The sequence below is a fragment of the Neofelis nebulosa genome, chromosome 13 (assembly GCF_028018385.1).
Source record: "Neofelis nebulosa isolate mNeoNeb1 chromosome 13, mNeoNeb1.pri, whole genome shotgun sequence".
Classification (NCBI taxonomy): Eukaryota; Metazoa; Chordata; class Mammalia; order Carnivora; family Felidae; genus Neofelis; species Neofelis nebulosa.
In genome coordinates this window covers 77,809,838-77,837,000 of record NC_080794.1, presented here as the reverse complement: position 1 = coordinate 77,837,000, position 27,163 = coordinate 77,809,838, and the positions used below count along the sequence as shown (strand labels likewise).

The 27,163-nt window shown below is 36.1% G+C and overlaps 1 protein-coding gene across 3 annotated transcripts in view; it reads right to left on the bottom strand.

Annotated features, from left to right (window-relative positions):
• Positions 1-2,092: 2,092 nt before the first annotated feature.
• CCDC172 (coiled-coil domain containing 172) overlaps positions 2,093-27,163 on the bottom strand; it is a 72,309-nt gene continuing 47,238 nt past the window's right edge. Inside the window, exons 8-12 of one of the 3 annotated variants that reach the window (XR_009252660.1) lie at positions 17,549-17,636; positions 16,654-16,719; positions 8,591-8,680; positions 7,333-7,413; positions 2,093-4,552 (exon numbers count right to left, since the gene is read on the bottom strand). Coding sequence is in view for 1 of the 3 variants with exons in the window: in XM_058697879.1 (XP_058553862.1) it covers positions 16,684-16,719; positions 17,549-17,636 (124 nt within the window). In the remaining 2 variants the exon portion in view is untranslated. Of the gene's footprint in view, positions 4,553-6,354; positions 7,414-8,590; positions 8,681-16,653; positions 16,720-17,548; positions 17,637-27,163 lie in introns of those variants that run through there. The other 2 variants (XR_009252659.1, XM_058697879.1) reach the window with 2 other exon arrangements.

The following is a 27,163-nucleotide window of genomic DNA, read 5'->3' as shown; positions in this document are numbered from 1 at the left end:
CTGGAGCTAGCATCGGTCATGTCCAGTACATCGTAGCTACTCAATAAATATCTGTTGACTAAATGAATGAAAAAAATGGCATTCAAACAAAAATAAAATAAAAAGAGGTTGGAGGAAACAGAGAGGCAAAATGATTAATTATAATTGAGCCAAAATTATGTGTCATGACATAGATATGTGTAAAAGTTAAACGAGAGGTGAAGGGCTGATTATTTTTGCCTGTATTGAGAAGGACCCAGAAAGGCTTTATTGAGAAAGTGACACCTGAAGCAAACCTTGAAGAATAAGTAGACATTCACAGTGCTTGGGATACAGAAGAGTACTTTTTTTGGTAATGCCCAACATTAATTCCACCTCCTCGTTGTAACAGCACTGCCATTTTCTTTTGGAGAACTAGCTTTCTCTTTCCTCAGTGGGCTGATCTCATTCCTTGGACCCCCCGCCCACCAGCCGCCCCAGAGTGGCCTGGCCAATCAGAATCGTAGAGAGTGGTTCAGGTGCAGGCACCTAGTCCATGCGGGCCAACAAGAACCAGTTCAGAGACTTGCCAGGACTAGTAGAGAAGGAGCACTCTTTCTATGGGGATAGGCTGGACTGCTGATAAAACCCTGAAGCTGCTAGTAGCCATCTTTGCCACCATATTGGCAGAGTTCACCGGCAGATGAAGCTACAAGAGTGGAAAAGGTGGATCTAGCGATGGAGAGAGAGTGTGGTCTAATTCCTTTGTTTAAGCCCTTGGCCCTCGCTGTGCCGAAGGCTAGTATGTATTCCAGGACTTAACTACTTAAGCATGAGACAGCACATTCCTTCTTTGTTTTTTTAAGCTAGTTTGGGTTGGATATCTGATCTTTTACAAGTAAGAGTGTCCCGACTTACTCAGCATTCAGTAATTAACTACTGAACGTGTACAAAAGTAACAGGCAGAAAACACAAAACAAGGTTTCAGGTCAAAGGAATAAATGGCATTAAGTGAAGGAGGAAATTAAGTTTTAAACAGCTTAATTTAACTTCTCTTAAAAATGGGGGAACGTATATATATATGCCTGTTCTCAGCAGCCCATAGATGCAGGATATTTCATGCCTCTTAAGGCACCTATCTGAAGGTTCCTTTTCCCCTGTCAAATTGTCATACATAATAATGATACATTATAAAGAAATTGTCCAGTTTTGTTCAAAGAAGGCTATGTATTTTGTTCATGTTCTGAACAAAAAGATTGAAGGCAGTGTTACAGAGCTCATTTATTATCTCTATTTTCAGCTATTACAATCAATCCTTAAACCAACCATTATGATGTCATTCCTCTTGACACGCACCAGGAAACAATTCCTATTCTTAATTTATAACCAAAAGATTTGCATAATCTGTACTATATTCAAACAGCATATATTATGACTAGAGCATTGCCAGCTTATGATGACGTAGTTTCACTACCTTTCCTATATGATCAAATTACACATCTACTGAAGTAGATCTTCTCAACTTGTCTTGTGTAACTTTAATATCGTAACTTTTCTATACACACAAAACCTCATTTCTCTTTCCTAACATAGTTCAAACATGGTTCTGTTTTAGACAGTCTTATGCCTGGCACACCTTTCTTTTTCTTAATTGGAAATCCAAAATTTATATACTAAAGAATTTATGTAACAAAAAATATTAAAAGGGCCCGGTTGGCTTTTGTATCTCTGCAACTCAGGTTCTCAATTAACTTCAGCATTTGCTAAAATGCTCTAGTAGACAGAAGTTCATAGGCCTAATACTGGTGCTGAAAATTATACCTGGAGATCCCACTAACTTTAAACATCATGATCTCTATAATCTTAAGAAGGAAACTAAATGTAATATAAGGGAAAAATAGATATGCCTTACTTTAACTGTAGCCTTGCCTAAACTTCCTCTAGTCATAGTACCCTATGGCCTAAAATATCCCATACTGGGTATAGATGTTCTAACATCTATATATTATATAGTGATATATATATATATATTATATATATATATAATAGTGAATAATAAATGAAAACTAAGAAAGTTTTTGGCATTTATAAATTAGCTTGATAAATGAGACCTCATGGATTCCCAGTTAAAATATTTAATTTGTTCCAGCGTACATTAAAACAAAACTTTCAAAGATAGAAACTTATTATATAAAGCCTAATTAATAAAGGATTGATCATCTCACCGCTTCTCCATTTAATAGTCCAATTTTTGCCTGTTTTTACATTTTTACATGGAAAAAAATTAAGCACATTCTGTGGTGGATTACTATAGACTGTAAGTTATCCATTAAAGCTCTATCCCCAATATCCAATATTCTTAAAATTACTGATTCCATCCAGTCAATAACTATAAATGAAATTGTTCTATCCCTTGCTTTGTGTAGAGATTACATGAGTGCTTCCATCGGTAAACACTTATCAAACTCCACTCAAAATCTGTGCATTTTATTGTATATGAATTACATCTCAAACGGTGACTTAAATTTAAAGAAAAAACAACTGCAAAAAAATAGGGAGAGCCTTGTTTCACACAGCAACAGTGTGCTTTTCACGTAAGCCAGAGAGGACTTTTTTCCTTTAAAAACAAAAACAAAAACATGTACTTTTACTGAAGTCATTATAAGCTGATTTATACTGCCTTGCATGAGCCCATTGTTGTATTTTAGGAACTTTGTGAGCCAGCTGTGAAGCTATTGTTATCTTGAAATTGGCCATGGTGGTAGCCTTTACAACACATTACAAATCAGGGCTCCTCCCACCCCTATCGTCTCAGAGAACTGGTTTACTAGCACGTCACCGTATTTGATTTATATTAAAATAAAGATCTACTTTGCATGTCATGTTTAGAGTTATGGTCCATAAACAAAGCAAACTTCCCAAAAAATAGTTTTATAAAGATTATTTGTATTAACATAGACTATCAATCTCTCCTTGCTGGCTCCCCTTTACTGCTGCCAGGCAGTAACTTCAACTTTTTTGGCTGTTAATTTTTTTTATGTTTATTTATTTTTGAGAGACACGCAGAGAGAGAGCATGAGTAGAGGAGGAGCAGCGAGAGAGAGGGAGACACAGAATCTGAAACAGGCTCCAGGCTCTGAGCTGTCAGCACAGAGCCCAACGTGGGGCTCGAACCCACGAACCTTGAGATCATGACCTGAGCCAAAGTGACCCAGGCGGCCCTGTGGCTATTAATTTTTGAATTTGCTTTCATGTCACTAAATAACATGCTTTTTTTTTTTTCTTCTTCCAGTTTTGGCATTATCTGCTGATTTTCTACATGGAGGATATGAATTTAGTCTTTTTTCCCATAAAACATCTACCATCATCACAAACACATTTCTTCCCACCTCTAGCCTTCCAACATTGTGTTATACTTTAGTTAGATCAATAGTCAATGTTTACACTGATATGATTATGAAAATATGTACAGACAAGCTGTGTAGGATTATGGTTGGTATTACTCATCCTTCCTTGCACACCTTTTTGTTTTCTCTGGAGTTAGTAATATTCTTGTGATTTAATTTATTTACTGAGTTTTCTATATACTTAGCACTGACCAAAACTCTACTCCAGTTGTTTCAAGTTCCTCTCAATATTTCCAACATGTAAGTATCGTAGAAATTCCACTTTGGAAACACCTCTCTAGAGGCTATTCTCATTCAGGTCGGTTGCTCTCCAGGCTGATGCACAGCTTTGATCCTGGGAGTTATCGTCTCCTTATCTATAAGATTCTCATTACCTCTCTTGTGAATTGGTAAACCAATTGTTGGATCAGTCATCCTAATATTGTTGAGAAGTTCAAAGCATTCTGACTCCTGATCCCTTGGAGGTGACCTAGTTTTCACTTTGTAAGTTCACAGGATCTTACTTTTGTCTTTCATACTCTAAAATCTTGTGATGATGCCATTTGGACAGCAGGTCTATGCATTGATTCCATTAGGCTCTTAATGGGTTCTTTCAATCTAAAAACTCAGGTCCTTTAATTCTTGAAAAATTTCTCTGCTTTTTCTGTTCTCTTTCCAAACTCCTATTATTTAGATATTGAACAAAATGAACTGATTCTCAACATTTACCTTTCTCTCCTAGTTTTCCTCTTTTTTGTTTTTATGCTCTACTTTCTGGGACTTCTCCTCAACTTTACCTTTTAGCTCTTTTATTTTAAAAATCTTCTGCTAACATTTTAAATTTCATTTATTTACATCTTATAATGGCAAATATCTTCTCATATCTCAGGATATCAAGGATTTTTTTGAAGTTTTCACTTCCCCGCATACTGTCTTCCAAGTTGCTTTTCCCCCTATTTGTTTGGATACGTCCTCTTCTTGTTAAAGGCATGTCTTGTGGATATTGATTGATTCCATTTAAGAATGAGGCTGTAAAATGTTTTAAAATTTCTGGACACATGGGTGGTACTTGTCAGCTGTGAATTTCACTCTAGAGTGATCTGGCTGGACTGTTTCATTGAAAACTTTCTTTCCTTAAGTCTTTTCTGTTGAGCTTCCTCAGAGAAGGATATTCCAGTCTTTTGCTTGGAGTGGTGTGGTTCTCAAACCTGAATGTATATCAGAATCACATAGGTGGCTTGTTAAAACACAGAATGCTGGGCCCCACCTATAGCTTTTCTGAGAGCCCTAAAATTTGCATTTCTAACACGTTGCTAGATAATACTGATGCTGCTAGTCCTGGGACCATCCTTGGAGAATATTGGCTGGCCCTTTTAAAGGATATAAATTTGATTGCACAAAACAAGACCTAAGTTAAAGAGTTGGACTTACAACATTTAGAATGTAAGCTTTTCTTAATCTCTCTGTTTTCGGTAATTATCCTCCATCCTCCACAGCGCCTGGTACTCTCTGTCCAGAGGCCTTCCGTTTTACAGTTTCCAGAAAATAAGCCTAAGATCTTTTGCCAGAGTTGGGGAGGGGCTGTTCCTAGCTGGAATGGCGAAGAGGATCTAAGGGTCTCAGTGTTTCTTAAATACACATTCAACCAACCAATCCGTTTTCTTTTCAATTCTACCTTTACCTCCCTCCCCTTATAAAGGTACATAAGATTGCCAATTTCCAAGTGTTTTGAGAATTCTGGAGGGGAAAATCAAGACGGTTTTCACCTTTCTCTCGCCAGTGTTGGAAACTGGATCTACTTTCTCAAGTTTGCTAAGTCATTGGCTAAGTCATTTCCCACTCATCCATCTACTTCCAGCTTCCAAACTGTGTCACTACCAGCTCTTGTCCATCATTTTCTCTTTGCCCTTTTATGCTTTTAAAAGAAAATCATTAGGTTAAAGTTTGTGTTTAATCTGCTGCCTTTAACTGGAAGTTAGATAACTCTTTAGTATCCAATAAATGATATTCCCAGACTAGTTGTATTTCAGAATATAGACGTAACAAAAGCAGATTGAACCATCCCCTAAAGTTCTGCCAGGCTGGTCAGTTCAGTTGTTGCCGACTTGGCAAAAGCTATAAACTATGTTTGCGTGGGAAAATCTGCTTCACAGCTTCAGACTGCACCTCTCCCACAGCCAAATGTGTCATGGGTCTGGGATACGAGCCACACATAGAAATCCTGGGGTCTCAAAGCAAGACATCAACGTGATTGGACGAGAAGGTTCATCTTTGCATACAAAGAACAACACTAAAAACATTAATACCATGCTAAGGTACTCTCTCTGTTCCACATGGTCTTCTGCCCAAGAACAATTAAAATGACTCACTGAGCATAATTATGCTAGCTCCTAAGGTCAGAATTATGCTAGCTCCTTTATACGCTCTGTCTCATAGAATCTTTACAACAACCCCACACAATAGGTATTATTTTACTCTTTTATTACCAGTTAGGTAACTGAATTCCAAAAGGGTTACGTAACTAACCCAAGGCCACATAGGACAGGGCAGAGCCAGAAGAGGAATGCAGGCCTGTCTAATTCAAAAGCTACCACATGACCATTTTGAAATTGAGTGAGTTAAAAGCAAATACAAATATTTACTTTGGACACAAAACCCAAGTGAATTTCGTAAGGCAACACAGTGTACTTGAATTTAAGTTTTTTACAGATTTGGAACACATCTTATTTTGTGTAGGTGTGACCTATACACCATCGGAGCAAAACTTCAAGAAATACTCATTAAATTGAATTGAAGACGGTTATAATATATTTAATAGCTCTGTGCATAATACACAAGAACAGGTTCATTCAAGATTATTACAGTTATGTCTGGCAAGTCACTAGACAGACTTCTGCCAAGGGAAATCAAAAGGACAGATAACCCCTCAGAGAAGAAATACACAGAAGTAATAAAAGTAATATTACTTTTATTATTTACCATTACTTACTTACCATTACTTTGCAATATCTTCTGTCTTTCTAAATAAAAAGATTCCAAACATTTGAACCAACAAGGTGGTTTTTCCAAAGGGTACTCTGAGGGTGGATAATTTTGCTTTAGTATATAAGGGTCACTCCAAAGTTTTATGTTCTTTGGGGAGTCCTCCAAATGAAGATTTTTACCAGAGAAGAGAGATTAAACTGGGGGTAATGATCACATTTTCCAATCTCAAAAGGGGACCAAACTTCTTTTATTGTCCATGAAAGTAATCCAGTAAAACGGATAAACAAGATAAGAGTGGGCAACAAGGGAAGTGAAAAATAAGAGAAAAAAATTTATTAAAATGTATTTGGCAGAAACTCAGAAAGACAGAGATGTCAACAATTAGGACAAAAGGAGATGAAGGAAAAAATTCTAACTTAGAACTGCCCATGAAATGTCTTTGTTATAGAACTACAGGACCCACTTGCCTGGGAGGGGGGGAAATCACTCAACTACATTATGTTTTCACTTTATTGCAGGCCAGAAGATGGGCCACAGAATCATAAAAAGTAAAATGCCATTAACTAATATTGAATTTTTCATTCAATTTAAAAGGACTTGCTAAGAAACTGAACACAAAATGTGCCACACAGGTAAGAAGGCAGCTTAGCCTGTTTTAGAGAGCACAAACATTTCATCGATGTGCTAGGCAGAGTAATGCCCCCTTCCAAAGACGTGCACATCCTGATCTCCAAAATCTATGAATATGGTGAGTTACGTGGCAAAGAGAAACTGGCTGACCTCGAGATGGGGAGACAAGCCCGGACTGTCCAGGTGGGCCTCGTAATCACAAGGGTCCTTGTAAGTTGAAGAGAAGGGCAGAAGAGGGAAACCAGGGAGACTCAACGTGAGAAGGATGTGGCTTACTGGGCTGGCTGGAGTAAGGTGCAGGAAGGGGTCATGTGCCACAGAATGTTAAGCGGCCCCCAGAAGCTAGAAAAGGCAAGCGTTCTATACATCCTACCCTAGAGCCTCCGAAGGAACGCAGCTCTGACATCTCGCTTTCAGTCCAGTGAGGCCCACGTCACACTTCTGACCTCCAGAACTGTAAGATAACAAATGTGTGTTGTTTTAAGCCACTAAATTTGTGGTAATTGTCACAGCAGCAGTGGGAAACTAATACATCTGATCAGCCAATGCATGTAAACTCATTGTGAGTCTTCCCTTATTCTTTAAAGCAAGCCAGTAGACCCTCAAGTTTTGCACAGCAAAAATAAAACGATCACTTTTTGTTACAACAAAAATTGACTCTATTTTTCAGTTTCAAATAAATGTATTCCCAGTTAAACTCAATTAATGAGGTTTTATGAAAACAGGAATCAGAACTGAATTAAACATGTATTTGTAGCCTGTTTAGTACATCATCATCATTGCATAATACCGCTGTAGCGTAGCCAAATCTGCTTCTTTCTTCACTTGCAGAATGGAGTAACCAAACACCCTTCCCTAAGAAGAACTTCCTCCGCTGGTTCATATGCAGTTCTTAATTCTTTAATTCTAGTCGTCTGTCATCAGCTATGTTTTTCTAGATGCTTCCTCCATTCCTTCTAAAGTGTTCCCATACTGGTGAGTATTCCCAACTTCCCTTTTAACAATATCAAGCTGTGAATGGGAATGGCCAATGGTAATTGGTTGTACTGAGAGCAAATTTGAATTTGGGGGTGGGGGAAATCACCAGGACAAGAATTTGAGAAAGAAAGAATTGTAGGTACCTATTCAAAAGTTAATATTAAGTAGGTTGTTTTTTATTTTGTTTCAAGTTTGTATTTCAATTCCAGTTAGTGAACATATAGTGTAACATTAGTTTCAGGAGAAGTGCGTTGTTCAAATCTTCGCATTCACCTCCTTTCACCAAGAGTACTGAAGATGATTAGGTTTCAAGCCAATCTATAAAACGTAATCAACCCGTTAAGTATGTGAAGTGCAAATTAATCATATGCATGAAGTCTTCCACACCTACTGGGTACCTGCAATGTGCAAGGCACTTTGATATGAATTCGAAATGCAAAGATAAATGAAAATTCTTGCCCTCATATAGTTCACAATCCAGAGGAGACTAATAATTATACCACTGCGAGATAGTGCTATAATGTGCATTTAGCAAAGGTTCAGTGGGGCAGAGAGGGCATGCTTGATTTGCCTGATGGTATAAGGAGACACGTGGCAGAGAAAGAAACACTTGGGCAATATCTGAAAGGAATGAATATTCTTATTCCAATGACCTCCACTTGCTGGGAAGGAGGAAGCAGTGGCCACCATTGGAGAAGAGGCAGTTTAAACAGCCCTGGTACCTGGTTAACTTCTCTCTGCATCTACGAAAACATAACACAACACAACAAAACAAAACAAGACATCTCTTTGTTGCATTTCTAAACCCAGGCTACGTTTTATGAATTGGGAAAGATAGCACTTATTAGAGAGCATTGAATTTAGGTAGTCCTGGGTTCAAATGTGCCTGGAAACTGTCACTGCATTATCTTGGTAATTTTCTCAGGCTTTCAACCTCTGGTTTCTTGGCTATAAAGCAATCACTGACATCACCATCTTCCAAGATAGTGGTGAAGAGCAGAGATGGTTTATATAAACCACCTAGCATGAGAGATCAAAAATGGAATTCTGAATTCGGATTCTAACGCCAATCCACACACAAATCAAGTGTTCACGGATCAGGAAATTCACCGAACTCTTCAAGAATCTCTGCCAAGCTTAACCCACGCCCCTCAGAAAATACAGCAAAATGCAACACAACTAAATCCATCTCCTATTTAACTGAAGAGTAAATCTAGCAGCTCTGAGTCTGAGTTGTTTTGTCACTTGACAACAACAATTCTCAGGAAGAAGTGTAAGTTCTGTAAGCAAAAAGACCGCATCTTCGTCACCTTTGGTCCCATACTACAATTATCATGATTTCTTGTGTAGTAGGTGCTAATTTTTCACCTTAAAATGTAGTGATATTCTGCATGCATTTAAACGATAGAGATTATACTTTCTTGGACATTATAATTTTGAGCTAACAGCAGCGCCAAGAATGTATCTCTACTAAATGATTTATAATGTGAGACGAGGAAAATCACTCACACTAAATCCATTTATTTAAGAAATAAGCTATTTGAATACATACTATGTGTCAGGCACTGTTCTGGGCACTGGGGAGACAGCAGTGAAAGACACAAAAATCTCTAACTTAATGAAGCATATGTATTCTAGTCTGGAAGACTGAATACGACAGAATTTATAACTAATAAGAATAATAGGATAAGCACTAAGAGAAAAAGCAGAAAGGAAAGGCAGGTTATCGGGGAGACTACGTCAGGGTGGTAGCCATGTTGTGATGGCAAGAGCTCCCCAGATTCTATAAATATTTTGAAGACGGAAACAACAGGACCTGCTGGTGGACTGGTCATATGAAATGCTGTCAAATATTCAACAACTAGGACATTCTTGGAGTCAACAGAGATTCACCCCAATTTCCCTTCGTCAACAGAATTGTGCTAGAAACGATTTCAATCACTTAACTCCTGAAACAACATGAATTCTGTAGATGTTCAATGACAAGGAGACAGGAATTTTAAAGTAAAGCTTTAAAGAAAACACATATCTGGTGATAAAGGTGATGGGCAGGTCAATTGCCAAAGATCTTAAACAGAATGACTGCACTTCATTTGGTGGTCCACCAATTCATGAGTGAATCTTTGAAGATTAAAGATCAACACTAAATAACAAAGGTTAACAAACTCAGAAGTTATATAAACAATCAATTTAATTTTACACTAACTTTTCATGCGGTGTCACAGCACAAGTTATATATTTTTTAATTCAAAAATAAAGAAGATGTCTTGATTAAATAAGTTAGGTTCTTTTAATGTTAGCAAAAGTAGAAATAGTAGTATTACTAAAGTTTCACTATTACAGCCCTTAAACTTTACATTTTCTGTAGGATACATGTCATACTAATTTGAAAATTAGTATCAAATACATATTTGAAAATTATATATGGAACAAATGAAAATTATAGATAGAGATTTAAAATCTATATCTACATAAGTGGGGGAAGGAGGGAATAAAGGAAGGAAAGAAAGGAGAAAGGAAGAATCACTTGTTTATAAGGATTTGTCATTCCCAAATTTCCTCCATTTTTAGCTCATCTTGTTCAAGGCAGTACCAAAGAAATCCAGCAGATGGCACTCATACATTTTTCTAAATATGGTGCTGCATAAAACCAAGATTGCTTAAACACTGTATTTCAGACCAGAAAGAGCGAGTAAATCACAGTCAGAAGCAAGTGCATTTCAAAATTTTCTATTACCATGGAGAAATAATGCTTTTAAGCTATTCTAATGCACATTCATAGCTTGCAAGCAACTTACAATTTTCACTTCCTATTCTAGTAGCTGGTGGAAAGTAGGCATTCAAAGCCATTACTTGCCAATCAACAGCTTGATAATAGAAAGCTGTAAGTAAACACTTAGAGACCTACAAACTTTTTCCATGATGGGATATGGAATCATTATTTTCTTCGAGTTTCTTTTCAACGCTTTTATTGGTTGTTCTACAAAGATAGGTTCTGAAATTAGCAAACATTATTACTGCCAATTTTTAGCTAAGTAAACATAAGCTCAGAAAGAGTAAAAAATGAGAGGATAGAGTAAGAATCTATCAGCCAGGAAAGAATCAACAATAAATGAATCTAATTTCTTTAACTAGAGAATCAATAATTTATGTTCAAATTCTCAATTAATAAATATGGGTTACACGAACACGTTAATTAAGGAGCCATATTTTCACATACATTTATTGAACACTTCCTAAATGCCAACACTGTTCCAGGCTTTGAGAAGAAAAAATGACATATAAGTAATACCCCTGCCCTCATGGAACTTGTGTTTCAGTGGTTAGAAACAGGAAAGAAAAAAAAAGACAAGAAAGATATCAGAAATGACAAGTAGTATGAAGAGCATTAAACTTGAATGTGAACATGTGACTACTTTAGATCGACTGTTTAAAGGAGGGCTTCTTTGAGGAGGTGACATTTTAGTTGACACCAGAATGACAGAGCAGAAAACCATAAAGAGATCAGGAGGAGGAGCATCCCAGGCAAGAGAAACAGTTCCTGAAATGATCCCAAGGCCAGAGTGAGCCTGGCCTATCTGGGGAGCAAAAAACCCAGTGTGTCTGGAGAGGAATGTTCAAGGAGGAGAGTGGCGTGATACGAGTTCTGAGAGGTTGCCAGGAGTTGGGATGGATGGATGGGAGAACAGAAGGGGAACAGAAAGAAATGAACAAGAGCGCTAATTTCAGGCTAATCAGAGTTTCTTTAATATGTTGCTCTTTTTGGAAGTTTTTCTGTTAGTTCACAATCCTGCCTTAGCAAGTACTGAAACATGAATATAACACTTATTATTTGATATTTTAAGAAGATGCCATCCCTTAGGTTATCACCTTAAATTATCAATGACCACAGGGTAGCACTGAAAAAAATACATCTGTAGAAAGTATAATAAAGTGGGATGAATAGATATTAATTTCAAGCGATATCCGGGAGGTAAATTTTCAGTAACACTTGAATTGAGTCTGTTTTATACTGATTTGCCCTTTTCTATTCATGGAGTGTAAAAGATATTCTTAGCTAATGATTTAGATTCACAGATTCTGATCGATGTTTTCTGGTCCAAAAAGGTGTTTTAAGGGATTCTCAAATTTCTCTTATATTCTAATATTTACCTGTTGTGTAAGGTTTTATTATAAGCAAATTTTCAAAAGCAGTGTATTTTTAAGGCTGTTGGTACTGAAGCCCAAGCAATTAAAATGTAAATAAAGAGACCCACTGCCCTCTGTGACCTCACACAAATCAGATTATCAATCAAAATCTCAGTTCCTCCTGCAAAAACTGGGGTATACGTTTAGTTTCCAACTAGAATCTCAATAAAGAGATTTGATTTTATTGGATAAAATTATTTCTATAAATACAACATTGATATTTTACAAATTTTAATTGGCAATAGATTCTAGAGCTGACATTGCGCTGACCTCAGGATCACTCCCATGTCACCCATTCCCAACCAGAAGCTTTCTTGTGTAAAGTCCACAAAAACTGTCAACAACCACACCATGTAAACCATGTAATGGTGGTTTGAATTTGCAAATACTTTCTCTCAGCAATCACAAAGCCATATCCAGAAATATTCATTAGTAATTATATTTGCATCTATTCAATGTAGATTAAGAGGATTTTATTTTAACAAGATTTTATTTACCAACTAATTAAAATGACAATTTATTACAAGTATGAAAATAATTAACTTAGAATTAATAGAGTAGTATAGCTTTTCTGGTTGTAAGAGAGGAATACAATCCTTTGTCTCCCACTCTGTGGGCCTTGTTTTGCACAGCTACTTATACCAGTCATTGTTATTAATTTCACATTTTTACTTACTCTTTATTTTCCTAGACATTTGAATTCTGGTGCTGTCAATTTCATAAAGGTCTTTTAAAGATAAATGTGCTATGTATCAAAAGCAGTTGTTTAAATAAGCTTTCAGTTCTGACAGCTTTGCTCTTGATACTTTTCACAGCAGCAGCAAGGAGAGAGCATTTTACCGTCAGTCATGGCTTTCTTTGTAATGCTTCCTTTTTCTTCCTCCAATCAAAGTAAGTATGTCCTTACAACTAGCATTACCCTGCAAAATGTTTCCTCATGTTTAATGAACATGACCCTCAGTATAATGAACAACAACAAATAAACAAATGAAATCCCGAGACTCCCTTATAGAACAGGGAGAATTATTACATTATTTCCTTCATACATCAGTCTGTGTCATCTCCATATTATTTGGTCAAATGTCAGTAAATGAACTTAAAAAAAAAAGTTTCTTTGCCGGCAGGATAATTAGATCATTAGTTGGCCAAGCAGAAATTTACTTAACTTGAAAATATAATGTTTAGAAAGCACAAATGCAAGTAACTATACACTCCTACCTCTGACATTTTCAAATACAACTTCATCTTCCCCTTTCTTCCATCAAAAAAAAAAATATCTGTTGTCTTAAGATAAAAGGGCCACAAAACTCCAAGACTTAATCCCTGCTTCAGGCTAATGACAAAAAAATTTTTTCATTTTTTTAGTTCACATCCTGAAAAAAATTCCCTTGACAGAAAATGCTCTGAACTAGACTCCGAAAGGCAAATGCATTTGCTTCATTTCAGTTTTTCAGGATGACAAAGGAGAGAAGAGTCATGAAGAAACACAGAAGTTGACCTCAACAAAATCTGTTTCAAGTATTAATATATTTTTTAGAACGTTGGACAACTCCAAATTTCAAATGTTATGCTAGAAATAAATATTTGAATGACAGAACACCTTACCCTTGTACACCCAGGATTAAAAATCATATCATATTTATTTCTAATCATGTCACCGCACTGCTACTGTTTTCTGGGCTGCAAATAAATGACTTATTCATAATAATGTGACACAGTTATGTATGATTGATTGGTATGAAATAGAAAGGGACTTTGTCCTCCGTGTAAGCTTAGAACAGGGCCTGTTCAGTGCCTGCTATCCGTCCATCTGCAACCAGCCAGCTGAGAATTACCCTTCTGGTAAGAGACTCAGTAGATTTTCTCACAGTATAATATCCACTCTACAATAAATTACCAATCCCAACTGCCTCTGTTTTAAGACATTTCTAGATTGCAGTTCATCATAATTCTATGACTTGAACCTTATTTAGCACTTTTAACCATCTCATCATAGTTTTTCAAGGTTCAAGGAGAAAAAGACAAGCAGACAAAGTACTCCTCAATTTTTGTTTCTCTTATAAGAGAAAACACTGCTATTGATAAAACAATGAGTAGTATAGAAATCTTCTTGACTCTCCATACCTTAAAGCTTTTCCTTTTCTTTGATTTTTTTCCTTCTGTTTCAATAATTAGGCCAGGGAAGGAAGAAAGGAATTTCTAGTCTAGTGGTCACGCTCCACATACTATAATTTTGTTGCCGTTTTTCCCCTAGCCAAATAGTGCCATTAATCAGCAGGAAAAATATGCAGCAAAGTATCTATACATCCTCGTATTATCCCCAACAGAGAGCTGAGAATGAAAAAGTTGCTTCTGGAAGAACTTCTGTCACAGTAAAGAACTATGGTGGCGTGCCCAGAACCTTGGAGCAGGATCACTGTTACTCTGGGTTAATTTGAGCTTTGGTTGTACATCAGTACAAGGAAAATTTAGTGAATTCACTTAATGAATGAGCATTCATTTAAAAACTGCCTTTCTGTATAGCCAAAGTCTTGCTTCCAGAATAATTAAAGTCAGTCTGAGACACATGTTTACCCAGAAATTTCAGTTATTTATCCTACTTATGGGGTTTATGAATACTAACTCTTAAAAAAACTAAAAACTGACCAAATCTACTACTGATATTTTACTTTGACAGTACAGTTCAGTTTAGTACACTGTGATCTCTATTGATTGTTGTATTTCCTTTGTTTGGTAAAACTCTTCCTTTGATTACATTGATTCTAAAAGTCCCAGTTATTTTGTCTGGAATCACATGGGTAGTGCTTTGAATTACTCTAACATGTAACACTAAAATATTCATTTGATTGTTTGAAAATTACCTTAAATCTTAAAATATGCATTTTAAGCATTCTGAAATAATGAAAATACTGCATCTTCCATTTTTTCTCAGATTCAGTTCATATGAATCCTGATTCCATTAGTGAATATTTAATCTTGACATTCTGGATGATACACATATGAAAAGATAGTTGTATCAGTAAGAGTTTATTCTGCGTATATGTCATTGCATGTTAGTTATGCAAATAAGTGGCATATCTGTAGTTTACATTAATATTTAGCTACAAAACCAATAACGAACAAAAATTATTGGTAAGTGTAAGAGGCTTTATGTGTAAGCTCAATCTGCATATTAATAATAGAATACACATTTAATAAGTAGATATTCATGAGACTTAGAATTTAGATAGATAAATGGACTAAAATAAGACAAAACTGAAGTCACGACTAATCCCAATAACCATTTTCCGCTTTATATTTGCATATAAAATAGGAAGCAACTCCCTGGTACCATTAATTTTTTTCTTCTTAAGCAAAAATAATTTACTATCAAATATTTAAGGAATCAAAATAAGAAATCACTTCTGAAAATGCAAATTACTTAAACAGATGGCAACTGCTACACATCTCAAAGGAGAATTTTAACTTCACTAATTAAAAAAAATAAGAGTACAAAACAACATACACAGAAAACTATACCAAAATAGGACTTGCCCTGAAACTAGCCCACCTCACTGTCGGTAGATAGAAGACATCTGTAAACATCTCATATTTGATGTTAAACTAATTCAACTACAGCCACAAAAGAAAACATGATTCTAACATTTGCACTCCGAACTTTGCAATATATCCCCAAATAGGTTTTGTTCCCCTCCCTGATTCACCACAGTTTAGGGCATCGTTGGGCAATTTCCATCCACTTTTTTTTAGAAACTAGTGAAAAATACACCTTCCTAGGCAGGATTGCTAACTGTAGGAAGCTATGTGTTGCTGCAAATTTGGTGGAAATACCACGTTTGATCCAAACGTGAGTTTTAGTTGCGATGTTTCAGTCCACCAGTGAAATGAATCCTGATGGCCATAAGGAGATCATGCACCTCCCCAGGTGGATGACTTACTTCATTCTAACCAACACCGGCACTGGGAAGAGGACAGCAGGCACAAAACGCTGGGAAATGGCCGCGGGAGCCCCAGACTTAACTCTACAAAAATATCTAGAGAAAAGGGGAGAAAACTGGCTTTTGCAGATGAAAGGCCTCAGAAGACTTCTGTCAACAGACATGTTAAAGATTAGAGAAGGATTAAAATGAAAGTGAGCATCTTTGTTAGGGGAAATGGCACCGACAAAATGGGATCAATAATCTGATCGTTTCTCCCCACCGGTGTTTGACCAGACCCGAGGTAAACTGCAATAAAGAATGAACATCACAAAGTACAGATCAGCTTAAGGGTCAGGAGAGATAAGAAGCGGAGAGCACAATATCCACCTGTCCCTTTTTCTTCCTTTAGAAACAAAATCAAATCCCATAAGAAGCTTTAAAGTTCCAGCAAGTAACAAGACATTACATTTTAAAAATGCTAATATGCCAATTCTAGATATCAACAACTTTGAACATTCAGAACCTCACGTTTTCCACAAAAATCTGTTATAATGGGCACTGTTTGTGTATCCGTCACAGGATTTGATTTTAAGGTGCTTTGATCAAACCTTGGATAGCTTTGGTCAATTCTCCACAAGTTATTTGTTTTCCTGAAGATCTTTCTGTGCCAATGTCTGAAAAGAAAAATATAATAATTTTTCATGAGGAAAAATGAAATTCTTATTGAAGGAATTCCATAAAGTTCATGTAAATTTAGCACAACAATAAATGGGCTTTTCTCAATTTTATTTTTGAAAATTTTCATAAAAAATTTAAATCTTAACATAAGCTATTGGAACACTTTTAAAAGAAATGTTTACAGAAAATAAATATGAAACAAAATGTAATAAATTAAAATGACATTTTAACATATTCTAAAGCTAGCTATATATGTCTTCCATTAAAATAGAGCATGGCAAATACTGCATTCATTTTATAAACAACCAAAGAGGTTAAAAGCAATTTAAAGTGCTCCCACACAATCCGAAAATAAGTTTCCAATAATTGAATCCAAAGTTCTTGAGATCATAAAAATCTGTAATAAAAAACTTTTAAGATCAAATATAATAAAAGTATAATTTGTGCCTATCAAAAACAAAAAGCTTTTAAGCATTATGATAGTTAAAATCCTTCAGTGCATTAATCCTCTAACAACTGTTTCAGTCAAGGGAATGTTGTGAGGTCAGGTTTGAATTTTTTTGAAACTTAGTTTGAAATTGTATGTATTCGCTTTGAAGAGAACTTGCTTTATGTAGCACCTAACTCTCCAGGAACTCAAAAGACTTCACTGACTTAGATCCTGACTTTAGCCTGGTTCGTTGGTGCAGTTTTAATTTTTGTATCTAGTGAAAATCCATGTGAAGGGCAAACCACTAGATTGACGATATGTCTCCCGGCAAGCCAATTCTCGCCAATGGGTACAATAATACTGGACAGACGTTAAAGAATCGCTTGGTGGCTTACCAACTCCAGAAATTCTATTTCTGTTTGGAGAGCTTCATAAGCACTTTGCATGTCGTCTTCCTTACAAAGTTCTAATTCTTTCTTAAGTCTGTTTTAAAGGAAAAATTCACTCTATGAGTTCAGCAATAAACTTTTACAGCAAGTTTTGGTTATATGGATAGTGGCATATTTGAGTTTAACACTAAAGAGTTTGGAAAGAAATTTTAATTCTCTAAAGACTATATAAAATTTGCAGAAGAAAAAAAAGCTTCCATAAAGAAAAAGGCAGACTAAATGCATAATAGGCAATTTTAGTTAGTTAAAAGAGCATCACAGTTTAGTGGGAAAAATATAGTACTGTCTGAAGAGCTCTGTATTAGTCCTGGCCACTAACAAGCTGAATAACTTGGCTAACTCATTTCGCCTCTCCGAACCTAACCTGAAAAATTTTAATTACAGAAAAAATTGACCTCTGAGATTTCTTCTTGCACTAAAATTAAACATTAACTTTATAGTACACATATGTAATTAGAATATATTTTAATTTTAGAGTAAGAAAGCAATACTTCTTTCTTCCAGTTAAGTCTTTAATCCTTAGAAAATTCTGAAATTAAAAAAATATTTTATGTCTGTATTTCATGTAAAAAATAGTGAAAAGTCTTCTATTTCTAGCATTACAGACTTCCAAAAAGAAAAACATAAGCAAAAGCCATGAATGGCAGTTGGAGAGGTAGAGAGCAAGGGCAGCCGGGCAGGTGAGGCCAACCTAAGGGCGGATACCAAGAGCAATCCTGATCTCACAAACCTAAGCCAGTTGGACCAGCCCCAAGGTGCAGAGAATAGATCAACTCGAACCTCTGCTGAGCTCCAACCCTTAAGGAAAGTCTGAAGGGGTCCTAGGCCAGTGGCATTCCCTGTACGCTAGGAGAAGCAAAAGAAAATCCTCTTGGAAGGAAAGTTGAACATATTTAGACCTATAGGCCTCCCACAGATTAAGAGGAAACCATGAGCTCAAAATCAGAGATCACCCAGCGTCCAAGAAGGCAAGTAAAAGTTAGAAGACACAATAAATAATAGAGTATATCCATAATATATGAATTAGTACAAGTCAATAAGAAAAAGACAACACAATGGAAAATGGGCATACAAGCGCGCGCACACACACACACACACACACACACCCATACACACACCTCTACCAGATTATCCACAAAATGTGCTCAACTTTGTTAGTTATCAAAGAAACAGAAAAGAAAAACACAATGAAATGCTCGACACACATCAGAATAGCTAAAATGTAAAACAAGCAACAAGTATTGACAAAGATTATGACCATATGCCATAGGGGCTGCTACTTCATATTTGGTTGCAGAATGAAGATGAGGAGAAGTGTGGCTAACTCCCAATGAACATGTAGTGTGATTAAGAAATAAACACTCACTGCACATCACTGAGATTTAAGGGTTGTTTGCTTCTGAAGCATAATTTAGTCTAGGCCGTTGGGGGTGGGGTGGGGGGCGGAATTAGAAAGTCTGGAGAAACTGAACATTGATGGCCACTAACACTCAAAAAACAAGAGGCACAAGGCCTCCTGATGGAAAAACATTCCATCTATGCTATAGCTTTGCCAAAAAATTTCAACCTAAATTCGATCAAGCTTTTAGATCCAATTACCAATTTCCAAAAAATATATTAGGTCAAACAAATATATTTAACCATACAATGGGAACATAATCAACTACATCCAAATTGTGGGAAACTCTACAGGATAAAAAATGTAATTTCGTTAGGGTGCCTGGGTGGCTCAGTCGGATAAGCATCCGACTTCAGCTCAGGTCATGATCTCACAGCTCATGGGTTCAAGCCCCACATCAGGCTCTGACATCTCAGAGCCTGGAGCCTGCTTCAGATTCTGTGTCTGCCTCTCTCTCTGACCCTCCCCCACCCATGCTCTGTCTCTATCTCTCAAAAATAAATAAATGTTGAAAAATGTGTTTAAATCTTAATTTCCTCAACAAATAAATTACAAATTTAAAAAATAAAAGAAAATAGGGGAGCTTCAAGATTAAAAGAGATTTAAAAGACATCAGGTCACTGTCATATGTAGACCTTATCTGGAACATAATACAGACAAACAAAAAACTGACACCTATAAATTGTAAGTGTGAATACTGACCAGATATTTGATATCAATTAATTATTATTTGTTCAATTGCTATTAATTATTTTATGTGTAATAATGGACTCCATGGTTTTTAAAAGTTATTTTTTAAGAGACATACTAAGATAAATACATAATAATGATATGATGTATATGATTTGCTTCAAGTAATACAGAAGAAAAATAAGTGGAGACATAGATGAAACATGACTGGCCATAAATTGGTAACTGTTAAAGTTGAGTGATCAGTACATAAGATTCATTATATTTTTCTTTTTTACCTTTGTAGGTGCTTTAAATCTTCTAAAATAATTCTCTTAAGAAACAGAGCTTAGCAAAGATAGCGGTCATAAAGTCAAAATACAAAAATCTGTTATATTTCCGTGCACCAGCAATAAACAATTAGAACATGTCACTTAAATTAAAACCACCATTTTCAACAGCATCCAACACTGCAAGGTACCTAAAATTAAAACTTACCAATGATGTGCAAGATCGACAGACAGAAAATTCTAAAGTTTTATTAAAATATATTAGAAAAACAAATTGAGGTATCCTAAGTTCATAGACAGGAAGTCTCAGTTTAATAAAGACATAAAGTCTCTCAAAAGTAACTATGATAGTAAGTACAACTGTAGCCAAAATCACCACAGATTTTCATGGATATGATAAGTTGATTCAGAACTGTATATAAGGACACCTGGGCTGGGTGGCTCAGTCTGTTAAATGTCCTACTCTTTTTTTTTTTTAAGTTTTTTATTTATTTTGAGAGAAAATGGGCAAGCAGGGGAGGAGGAGGGAGGGAGGGAGGGAGAGAGAGAGAGAGAGAGAGAGGAAATCCCACACAAGGCAAGGCTCGATCTCAGGAACTGCGATCATCATGACCCGAGCCAATGGGACACTTAATCGAATGAACCACCTAGGAGCCCCGTTGCATCCTACTCTTGATTTCAGCTCAGGTCATGATCTCAAGGTTCCTGGGGAGAAGCCCTATGTCAGGCCCCACACTCTCAGCACAGAGCCTGGTTGGAATTCTTTGTCTTTCTCTCTCTTTACCCCTCTCCCGCTCACACATGCACACTCTCTCAAAATAAATAATAAAATAAAAACATTAAAAAAAAGAAATGTACATAAAAAGTAAACAGCCAAGTATAGCCAACATGCTCCTGATGAAGACCAAAAGAGACAAAGGGGGTGTCATACCTTGTATCATGACTCCTTATCAAGTAATTAAATAGTTAAAATGGAATAGTACGCATTTAGTAGTAATTAACACAGTCTTACGCAGAAATCAACAAAGTGACCAATGAAACAGAAGAGAAAGTATAATATGAAATATATCCACGTTATTTTATTATTTTTAATAAAAGATGTGACACTGTAGATCACTAGAGGAAGAAGAAACCATTCAATAAATGTTGCTGGGACAAGTGGTTATCCATGTGCAAAAAAAATAAAAATGGATCTTGGTATACACATAAAATCAATTTCATATAAACTAAACACTTAAATGTGAAAGGCAAACCTTACAAATTGTTAGAAAAAATATAGGACAACATCCTTGCGATCTTAGATGGGGGAAGAGTTCTAGAACAAGACACAAAAATGCTAACCACAACAAAAAATGACTGATAATTTAAACCACAGCAAAAGTAGGAACTCCAGTAAAGCACAACAATATAAAGAACTCCAAAACACAAAGCAAAAACAAAAAGCTTCATAAGTTGGGAGAAGATATCTTCAATGTGTAATAGACAAAATCCAAAACTATTAAAAAATATAAAAATAAAAAACTTCTAGAAACCAGTAAAAGACAAATACTCAAAAACCCAGTAGCAAAATAAGTATGGAACATTTTACAGAAAAGAAAACACATGGTCTATTAACATGAAAAGAAGCTCAATCACATAGATGGTAGGGCAATGCAGATCAAGACCACAAAATACCATCTTACGTCCCTGAGATTGGCAAAAGTTAGTAAGTCTGAAAATAAAGTATTGAAGAAGTTGGAGATCAGTGGGAAATTTTATCATGTGCTAATGGAAATATAAACGAGTTTAATCACTTTGGAAAAACAGTTTGCTGTTATCATGTAAAGTTCAACATTCGTGTGCCTTATATGCAGCAGTTCTGCCAGGAGTAAAACTTTAACTCTTATGCGTGTACACCAGGATGATCACCTGAGCACTGCCAGTGAAAACAAAAACTGGAAGCAACCCAAATGTGCATTGAAAAGAGAAAAGAGTGGCGCCTGGGTGGCTCAGTCGGTTAAGCGTCTGACTTCGGCTGTCATGGTCTTGAGTTTGTGAGTCTGAGCCCCGCATCAGGCTCTGTGTTGACAGCTCGGAGCCTGGAGCCTGCTTCGGATTCTGTGTCTCCTTCTCTCTCTGCCCCTCCCCCACTTGTGCTCTGTCTCTCTCTACCAAAAATAAACAAAATATTAAAAAACAAAAAAAAGAGAAAAGAAAGTTGTGATATATTCACATATCTACACTCAACAACATAGGTGAGTTTTAGAAACTAAGTTGAATAAAAACAGTATCATACCATTTTTACATAACTCAAATATAAACAAAAATAAACAATATGCAGACATATATATAAATGTATGGCATACATTTAAATAAATCATAAGGTAACAAAGAAAATTATATATAAGAAAATGGACTAAATGCCATATCACACGCGCGCACACACACACACACACACAAGGAAATGAAACACAGTGTAGGACAGCAATTACATGTGGAGTAAGGAAGGGTATGGAATAAAGGAGGAGCCATGGCTAAATGCAAGGTCTAGTTTAGTTCACAGGCGCCTATTATATTATTATACTTCAGAACTTACACATAGTTAGGGAAGAAAAACATAATTGTAGGGATGGAAAAGGAAACAATACCCTATATATGTGAAGTTCAATGTGTTCTGTGAACTTCTATGAATTTAATAGTAAATAGGAATCCTGAAGGAATGCTTACATAGGAAAGATAGAGCAAGTTATTAATTTTTGAGCATTAGATGTTTACACAAGCATAAAAGCCTTATAATGAATATTTTTAAAAAGTGGAAAACTGAATGGAGAGTTACAATGTACTGTGGAGGCTGCTCTAAAATGTACTTCAGACCTCATTTGAATATATTTATCTTTTCAACTAAAATAGTAGAGATCTTTCTTCCCATCATACCATCCATACCTGCTCCTCCCTCTTTTCAGTTCAAACGGACCGCAGGTTGCCTAAGACTGTTTATGCCCATCAGCACTGGGCAGTGACCACTTTCCCTTTCAGTTAGCTAACAATAAAAATGAGAGACTACTGAAATTAAGGAGGGCAGTTAGAGCAAATTATAGGAAGTATTTCACTATTCAGCATATAATCAAGCTGTAGAATTTAGATCTGTACTTGAAGAAAAAATTGCTGTTGCTAGCTTTAAAAGAGGCTAGATAATAATCGTATGAATATTAATACATTTGCAGCTAGCCAAAGCCATATAATGGTAAGCAGATCTCATGCTTCAGTGCATAGACTGATTGCCTATAGGAGTCAAGAAGGACTTCCTTCACCTGCTGCACAATAACTAAGGGCAGTTTGCTTTGGTTATTGTCAGCTTTCTCTGAATCATCAAATAATGACAAGGATGGGCCAATATTGCTAGTTAGCTTTGCAAAACTTATGTTCCATGTATTTTTATGATTTCCTGCGCCATTCCAATTTTTTTGTTACTTCTGAGTGCTAAAGAAAAGCCTTTACTGGAAGAACACTCTTTTAAGCTATAGGACTGTACACAAGTACTCTTTAAGTGGAAAGAAGGAAAAACTTCACCCAAAGTCCTAGTACACAAACTCAAACGACACTAAAATTTAGGTATATTTCGTCACGGTCTTTTGTTTCCCTATAATAGGGACTATGTACACTTACTTCCTAGTTTTTTCTTTTGCTCAATGTTATTACTTACATTTCCCCCAGTTAATTACACATGCCAGTTCATACCATAAAAGAAAAATATGTAGCGATCCAAGTGGCTACATCAGAGTTAACTTAATCATTCATTTATAAGTTGTTTTCTACGTTTTCTACTATAAATAACATTCCTATGCACACCTTTGTACATAAAGTTTCTTCTGTACTTAGAATTGTTTTCCTTAAGACAGAGCTCAGAGGTGGACTCTTAGATTAAATGGCATAGATATTTTTAAGTGCTTACAATGATTGATTTTATGTACATAAAATTGCATTCCAAACATATGCAATGGATACTGCCACAGCAATGTATTCTCTCCATACCATACTCTTGTCAATTTTGGTATGGTCATTTAAGAATGGCTTTCAAAATTTGATAGGAAAATTGTATTTACTGGTTTCAATTTGCATTTAATTGGTAAGCAGTATAACTGCATTACTATTTGACTTATTTGCCCTGTTATCCCTACTAACTTGTATAGTGTATGATACAAAGTATGCATTCGATGCATGTTTGTTGGATAAATACATGAATAAAACTATCGACTTTAGTGTTTTCTGACTGATTTTTCATCAGCTGATTATTTGGTAAGCTGTTATCTGTTGTTTGTCGTAATGACTATAAATTTCTCCCAGTTTATCATCCCATGATGCTGACTTTTTTGACACAGGAAATTTTAAATCTTACACGCTAAGTCTATTAATCTTACACTTTTTTGGTTTCCTTGATCACACCAGAGTTCTGGTGTTCACAGACACCAGAGTTCACAGACAGTAGTTCTGTCTACTTTTTGCTAGTGTTTCCTTGGCTTGACTGTCTTAGTATTCCTTCTGTATATTAACTCATATGAAAATTATTTTAGTGCCACTTAAACACATACTATTTTTTAAGACATGTAGGTCATCCTCTCTCACGTACAATTTATTTCTGCAACTAGGCTTCAAAGTTGAATGTGTGAAATCAGGGTTTTGGTGTCCTAATCATCCTTTCTTCAGTCCAGGCCACAAGCAGACAGTTACGAACCTTCACAGGTGTGTCAGTCTGAACCAGAGAGATCTGTTGAGGAGGAGGTAAAAGAGAGTGGGGTCCTGCCAGCGGCTATTATTGCAAATCCTGGGCGAGCTGAATTAGGCATCTTCTTTAACCACATACTTTCTATCACCTTCCTTACCCCCATGCCAAAAGGGGTTATTCGTAAAAGTAACATGTGAAAACGGAAAAAAAAAAATCTGTTTTCCTTCAAAGACACCAATGATTTTTGAAAATGATTATTGTAACATTATACATGGCTTGTACAATAAATAGGCAAAATTATTTCAAAGTTTAGGAACATTTACGAATAGTCACATTTATATCAGAATATAATGTTTAAAATAATCAATTGACTCTGTCATCAAAGTTTCCCTTGTATTTACTTAGAAGCCTTAATAACTATAGAATGTGCCAAGAGTTCACAAAACAGGAGATTTCTATTAGCTTGAAGGCTACATAATCAATGCTGTAGAGACACTTCTGTTAGTGAATAAATGATGAAGTTTTACTAGAAAAGATGCAGAGTCAACAGAAATATTCAACATAGCTAAGAATAATCCTGGAATTAAATGGAGATTTTCATTTTTTTATAAATGCTAAAGAGAGAGAGAGAGAGAGAGAGAGAGATGGTATGATTGGCTATAGATATATAATTATTTGACTAGTATTTTCCAGAAACTTTACTGTTGAGATCTTGTTATACTTACCCACATAGAGTTCATTTTTATTGATAACACAGAGTACTGCAAAATACATGTGCATTATTTTCTCAGTGTCACCTGAATAACAATTCCTGTTACTCTACTAAATAATGCTTATTCTGTTTTTTTTAATGTTTATTTTTGAGAGAGAGAGAGAATGAGCAGGGAGCAGCAGAGAGAGAGAGAGAGAGAGACAGGAACAGATCCCAAGCAGGCTCTGTGCTTGTCAGCATAGAGCCCAATGAGGGGGGCTTGAACTCATAAACTGTGAGATCATGACCTGAGCTGAAATCAAGAGCCAGTCGCTTCATCAACTAAGCCATCCAGGTGCCCCAATAATGCTTATCCTAAATAATGCTATAGAAACACCCCCATAAGTATTTAGGGATACATGTATAAAAATGTTTTCAACTATGAAACTTTAAAAACTCTTGTACATCCATCAGAGGGAGAAAGGCTACATAAATATGGCATCTCCATGCATTAGTAGTAAAAAAGAATGACACTGATCAGTACAAACCAACATGGGAAACATCCATAATATTTTGCTAAGTATTAAAGCAAATTGCAGCCCAGTAAGTGCTAAACACACACACACACACACACACACACACACACACACACAGAGAGAGAGAGAGAGAGAGAGAGAGAGATACATAAACCCTGAAAGGATGCATGTCAAACTTTCAACAATGGTTACATGGGGTTGGGGGGGGGGGTTCTGGAGTAAGGTGATAAGAGAGGAGACTTTGATGTTTTATGGTTTTGTAGTGTTTGAATTTTGGATTCAGTCAATATAACCTACTCTCAAAATTTAAAAACACCTCTACACATTTGGTAAAATAAAAAATATAAATGTGTGTAAATATACACATTTATCTGTGTATCTTTTAGAGGGGTTGGGAGTGTCTGAATACCATCCTGTATTTATGCCTTCTTATAAATCGAAGGACCATCAATGTGACCTCTACATTCACCTTAACTCGATGGCTTTTTCACTGAAAAGGCAACAGCACTGATTTACCACTTCATATAAATGCATTTAGAGTCTCTCAGTAGGAGGTGTATATTAACTTTTGTGCAGTTTCCATTGCAAATATCTCTTCACAAAGCCTCACTATCTTCAAATGTTCAGAGGGACAGCCCCATGCTGTTGACTCTGCAGCTCTGTTTCTGAAATAAACTTCCTGTTGTATTAAACAGGCACAAATATCGGTTATAAAAAAATGTAAAACCTTCTAGAAAGATGTTTTGTGGGTAAGAAAAATGCCTGAAATGCTTCAAGTTGTCTGGCATGTCACTATTTGGAGCAAATAAAAAGTCATGATCAAGAGCTGTATTTTGTTGACCCTGGTGTTGGGTAATAATAAAAAAAATATTTTCTGTTGGGAGTTTGAAAGGGCCCAATATATAACATTCTTCTTTCCTCGCTGAATTCTGCCCTATTGAGAAATAAGCAAAGCAGAAGATATTGCATTTACTACAAATATGGCAGATACTGGAGAATGTGGCTTATATCTGCAAGCAAAGGACTGACTAATATTGAGCCCCAGAATTAGACTAAGGTAATACACACACCATTAAAGGCACAACTGGATGCCATAAGCTTTCTCTTATGTAGTCCTATCACCGTGAAGCTTATGGGACAGAGGAGCAGATTGGAACATACACTATGTGAGGTAGGCCACCTTCCAAAGAGACAGGCCAAAGAAAGGGGCTAGCTCCAGCTTACCTTGCCAAACTCACCAGTCAGACTGAGTTGCTCGTCCTCACCTTCGACAA